We start from the raw sequence: 6,008 nt of genomic DNA, 5'->3' as shown, positions 1-6,008 counted from the left end.
ACTTAGGGGTTATTTTACGAGGGAGCGTCTGAAATTATTATTTTGGACGCTGGTTAAAATTTGTATTTTAACATATTGCCGGGGGGCTCCATGAGCGAGTACGCCTCTGGTTATGTAGTAGTGTTAATAATATAGAAAGTGAAATATAAAAATTGAAACATTCTGAGATACCCTCGTAACAACTAGTGATTTTTTTTTTAGCTAAGTAACATATTTATTATAATTAGTATCTAACGCATAAAGGATTGAAAATCAATAAAAATTAATGAGTTTACCTAAACGACTAACCTAGAAAGACAAAAAATTAAATAAAAATTACTGAACTAGTAATTGCATGGTAATACTGCAATCTTTCTAATAGCTCGCAAGTAGTCGCCGTTGGCGGAATGAACCCTGACTGTGCGAATGAGATTGTCCCTACCAGGGAGTACCTCGGTCACTTTTGCCAATGGCCAAAGTAGAGGAGGTGTATTGTCGTCTTTTAATAAGACAATATCACCTACTTGTACAGGATTGGTAGGTACCGTCCATTTTGGTCGGTGTTGGAGAAGATTCAAGTAATCCACTTTCCACCGTTGCCAAAAATTCTGTTGGATCCGGCTCACTTGTTGATAAATAGTGAGACGGTTTTGAGGTATATCAGAAAGTGTAGGCTCAGGAGGTGCAGTCAAGCTCTGTCCTACTAAGAAATGACCTGGGGTCAAAGCTGTTAGGTCATTGACGTCATTAGAGAGTTTGGTAATAGGTCTAGAATTAAGGATAGCTTCAACTTGACAGAGAATTGTATAGAATATCTCAAAAGTAAAGTGGGAATTCCCAATCAACCTATATAAATGGTACTTAGCACTCTTGATGCCAACTTCATGTAGTCCGAATTGAGAGGGATTACGAGGAACGCCAAACTTAAATTTAATAAAATTCTGGGTACAGAAGTCTTGAATTTGACGAGTATTATCCTGATTTAGAAAAAATTCATGAAGTTGTTTTAATTGATTACGACCACCGTAGAAGTTGGTCGCGTTGTCTGACCAAATGATGCTGGGAGTTGACCTTCTAGCGATAAACCTCTTGAGGGTAAGAAGAAATGCATCAGCAGACAGTCCAGTGACCAGTTCTAAATGAACACATTTGGTGGTCATACAAATGAAAAAAGCGATATATACTTTATAGAGTTTAGCATTTTTTAAAGGCGAGGCTTTGACAAGAAAAAATCCACCATAGTCAATGGAGACTCTTTCGAAAGGTCGGCTAGATAAGACACGATCTGGATGAACATCTGCCATTTGTTGAAAATAATTAGGAGTCATGAATCTAAAACAATTGATGCAATTATGAATGACTTTCTTGGTTTGTCGAAGACCATCAAGGGGCCAGTATTTCAATCGTATATGAGATAAAGTGGTTTGTGCGCCTGCGTGGCACAGCTTTTTGTGTTGCTGTTCAATCATCAGAGCAATAATACGATTCTTAGAAGGAAGGAGAATTGGATGCTTTTGTGAATAGCTTATGGAAGCGAAACGTAACCTGCCACCTACTCGTAACAGTTTATCATTTTCATCGATAAAGGGATTCAGGGCTCTGATGGCTTTATTGGAGACAGACAGCCGTTTGGACAATTCATGAATCTCCTTAGTGAAAGAAATGGATTGAATATACTTGAGAACAAGGCAAGTAGAAAATTCAATTTCCTCCACGGAAAGTACATCAGTATCTATAGCAGTGTGATTTGATTTTGCTTTAAGATTGGAAACAAATCTAAGAACATAGGCTAGGGATCTTTGAATTTTTGTGAAAGATGAACAACGATTAAATAAATCATCCAAGGTGTCATTTGACTGAGCAGTAACAGTGACATTTAAGGAAACTTGATTTTTTCTTAATTCAGGTAATTCCCCATTCCATTTTTTAATCTGAAATAGTGAGTAATCGATTTCCGGTTTAATTAGAAATTTCGGACCATGAAGCCACAGATCAGTAAGTTCAGCATTAGAACAAATAGATTTTGCTCTGGAGGGCAGATCCGCTGGATTTTGTTTCGACTCAACGTGGTGAAATTGATAAGATTCACTGAGGGAACGTATCTTTATGACTCGAGACTGTACAAACTGATTGTAGAGAAACTTAGATGTAGTTACCCAGGTCAGGGCTATTGTACTGTCCGAGAAGAGATGAGTTTCAGAAATTTTTAAATCTTTCTGTAAGATACCTTGTGAGCGGTGAGTTAACTGGATTCCTAATAGAATGGCGGACAGCTCTAATCTTGGGATAGTTAGTTTGTTTTTTAGGGGAGCGATTTTTGTCTTGGATGTGACAAGTCTCACCGAGACGGTAGAGTCGTCATAAGTGACTCGGAGATACACGCAGGCAGCGTAGATGTCCTGAGAAGCATCACAGAAGGTAATAAGCTGAGTTAAGATAACCTTTTTATCTAGGACTAAGCATCTAGGAAATTTTGTTAGATTTATGGATTGGAATTTCGTTAGAAGAGATTGCCAATCAGAAAGAATTTTATCATTGGTAATGGGGGTGTCCCAATCTAGTGACAATGACCAAATCCTTTGCAACAGAAGTTTTGAATATACAAGAGTTGGTGAAAGAAGCCCTAAAGGGTCGAATAAACGAGAGACATAACTAAGAATTTTTCTCTTAGTAATTGGCGATGTTACCTCGCATACAGGAGGCTTGAATGAAAAAGTATCCTGATCAGGTGACCAAATAATACCTAATATCTTGTCTGAGGAACCAGCCAGGCTTAACTTAATTTCTGGAGTTGGAATCAACTTATGTTTTTTAAGAAATTCTGGATGGTTCGAGCTTAGTTTATGGAGCTGAAAGCCGTGCTTACTCAACAAGGAACTTAACTGAAAGTGGAGAGTCTCAATTTCTTCTAAATTGTTACCACCAGATAGTACATCGTCCATATAGGTAGAGTTGAGCAAGGTTTTTGCCGCAGATGGGTGTGAAATTGCATGAGTATCAGCAATGTGTTTTAATACACGAGTGGCTAAGAAAGGGGACGAGGATAAACCAAAGGGTAATCGGTTGAAACGAAAACACTGAAGTTTGTCATCCTGTTTATCCCTCCATAGAAAGTTGAGAAGGAAAGTTTCTTGTTCATTTATGGAAATTTGCAGAAACATATGCTTAATGTCAGCTGCTAGTATATACTTGTAGTGGCGAAAAGTGATTAAGATATCAAAAAGTTCTGGTTGCACCGTGAAGCCTTTATCTAGAACCTGATTTAAACAAATACCTGATGTGGACTTGTTGTTGGGATCAAAGACAATTCTCACGGGAGTGGTGGAGCTTGTTTTTATTATAGGAAAGTGAGGCAGAAAATAATTGAATTTTCCGTCAAAATTTCTTACTTGAAGAGGAACGTCTGAGACTAAACCTTGAGAATGGTAATCTTGAATAATTTTAGAATAGCTTTGCAACAGGACAGGGTCTGAATGCAATTTTTTCTCCAAATAAAAGAATCGTTTTTTAGCTGTGATAAAGGAATTTCCCATGTGTAGGTCATCAACAGAGTGTTTTAAGTTTAGATTAACTTGATATCGACCTGAAGGCAAAATCTTAACAGTTTTCAGAAAAAGTAATTCAGATGGATGATTTTCAACAGATTCAGAAATAGGAGGGTTGACTTCTTCGGATTCCCAGAATTTTTGAACAATCTGAGAGAGATTTTCATCAGTGGTTTGAGATTCAGGTGATTCTGGAGTAGAAGACAGTGTCGTACATGTAACCAAATTATTTACATATTGAGAGGTACCATGCTTGCTTTTTATACAATTTTCAGGAATGCGGCCAGAGATGATAAAACCGAATATAGTGTTCTGCAGAATTGGTAGACCAGTACCTAAACGAATAATTTGACCTAGTATAATATCTCCATAGTAATCAGCACCGAGTAAAATATCAATGTCTGAAGTGATATGGAATTGAGAGTCAGCAAGTTCCATTTCTTGTGGAATTTTTAGTTTGTTGGCAATAATTGGCAATTGTGGCAGACAGTTTGTAATTTTAGGTAGAATGGAACAAGAAATGTCCAACCTTGAATCATTTGTGGAAGAATAGATAGTCAGATTAGCCGTTGATTTGGAAACCGAGACAGTTTGATTTACTCCGGTGATCTGTAACTGCTTGTTAAAGGTGGGAGTGCTTAGCTGATTAATAAGATTTTGTGTAACAAATGTAACTTGACTTGCTTGATCGAGAAGCGCCTTTACATAAATTCTTTTCCCACTGGGGGCAAGGAGGTATACCTGTATGGTACTTAGAAGGACAACAGGTGTGTTGACCGTATTAGCTGACAACACGTGTGACATAGAAGATTGAGATGGGTGCGTGTTGTCCCTATCCTGATTTTGTGAAGAAGAAGGTCTATTATTTGAATTAGTTAGTTCATTGTACGTGTTTGGATTTATTGGATCACGTTGGGGAGAAGAAGAATTTTTTCTCATATCAAAATGTAAATAGCTATGGTGCTTGCCACCGCAGTGGGAACAAGTTGTCTTACTTAGACATTTTGGAACGGAATGACTTGAACCAAGGCAGTTATAACAGAGATCATGTTGTTTGACGAACATGCTCTTGGCTCGTGGTGTGAGTTCTTTGAAATCCCTACAGATGTAGATGGAATGGTTACCTTTACAGTAGGGGCATAGTCTAGACTTAGAATTATTGAAGGAGTTCGTTTGTTGGTTGTCGTGTTGGTTATTAGTGGTGTGATATGAATGTCTTACTTCCTTGGAAGTTTGTGATTTGTAATTATTTTGGGACTTGGACGAAGAAGAAGATTGCAGATTTTCCAAATGGTTGGCTCTGATATTTATATTTGCTAGAAACTTTGAAAACTCTATGACCTTGTCAGCATCAGGGGCAAATTCCATTGAACGCAATGTGGCTTGGTCAAGCTTCTGTGAAGTAATGTGAATTAGGATTAAATTTAATAATTCATCGGATGTCTTATTGAGATTAAGCAAAGCCTTGTAGCTATTTGAAACAGAAATATGAAATTCTCTTAACTGGGAGGAATTGGCATGATTGTTCAAGGGTTTAGCTTCAACAATGCCTGAAATTAGATCTCTAATAAGAATGCGATCATTAGTATATCGAGCTTTCAGGGTATCTAAGGCGATGGTATAATTAGTCTCAATCAATGGAATATTTTCTATTAAGCGGTAAGCATCGTCCCTGAGTAGATTTCTTAAGTAAATAAATTTTTCGATGTTAGTGAGGGTTTCATCTTGATCAATGATGCTGAGAAAGGTTTGGTAGAAGAATTGAAACTCACTTAATTTTCCGGAAAAATTATTGATACGAAGTTCCGGGAGCTTGACAGTTCTCTGTTTGGTGGTGGCATTTTGAGTAATTTGAGTAGAAGGAGACGGGACATTGGGATTTGGGACACTAGATATTTCAGATGCTGTAGAACTTGTAGGTGGAGTTAGGAGGCTTTCGAGTTTTTCCTCAAGTAAAGAAATGCATTTATAATATTTTTTTACTATCGGATCTACGTCTTCAGTAGTAGCTAGCTCTGCAGCGAGAAGATTAGTTGCGTCATTATAGGTACGAAAAGCATCTCTGAGTTGACAAAGTATTTCCTTAATCATATATTTAGTTAGAGAAGCTAAGTCAGTTTCTACACTACTACATAATCTAGTTAAATCTAATTTACTGGCAGTTTTGGACCTCGTTAATTTGTTAATTTGTCCCTGTTCCATTGTGATAATTTATTTTAATTGGTAATCGATAATAAATGTTTAATATAAGAATTATTTAAGATATTAAAGAGTCTTTTTTTTGTAAAAATGTGTAAATATTATCAAACGCACCCCCGTATGTCAGTGGAAAATTCTTTAGCGTTGTTAGAGCAAAGTGATTTGTACGTGTTGTGACGTAGGTGGTTTCTTCGTAGTACCACCGCGACCGATGGAATATTCCGTTAAGTCGTAGGGAAAGAATAGAAAACGAAAATACCGTTATAAGATGGCGCGCGGCGAGAT

General features: G+C 37.3%; 1 protein-coding gene across 1 annotated transcript; it reads right to left on the bottom strand.

Annotated features, from left to right (window-relative positions):
• Positions 1–275: 275 nt before the first annotated feature.
• On the bottom strand, positions 276–5,726 carry LOC126886226 (uncharacterized). The gene is made up of 3 exons (XM_050653090.1): positions 5,297–5,726; positions 1,657–3,715; positions 276–288 (listed from the first exon to the last, which is right to left on the bottom strand). The coding sequence occupies exons 1-3, from the start codon at positions 5,724–5,726 to the stop codon at positions 276–278; spliced, it is 2,502 nt and encodes an 833-aa protein (XP_050509047.1).
• Positions 5,727–6,008: the final 282 nt, after the last annotated feature.

The sequence above is a fragment of the Diabrotica virgifera genome, chromosome 6, assembly GCF_917563875.1.
Source record: "Diabrotica virgifera virgifera chromosome 6, PGI_DIABVI_V3a".
Classification (NCBI taxonomy): domain Eukaryota; kingdom Metazoa; phylum Arthropoda; class Insecta; order Coleoptera; family Chrysomelidae; genus Diabrotica; species Diabrotica virgifera.
The sequence above is the reverse complement of the archived record's forward strand: the minus strand, read 5'-3'. Positions and strand labels throughout refer to the sequence as shown.

What these genes read in the sequence shown, in the direction of transcription:
- LOC126886226 (XM_050653090.1), bottom strand. Translation starts at nt 5,726, where the DNA reads ATGGAACAGGGACAAATTAACAAATTAACGAGGTCCAAAACTGCCAGT. An exon ending in TAATTTTTCCGGAAAATTAA is followed by an intron (nt 3,716 to 5,296) that starts GTGAGTTTCAAT and finishes CTTCTACTCCAG; the next exon opens with AATCACCTGAATCTCAAACC.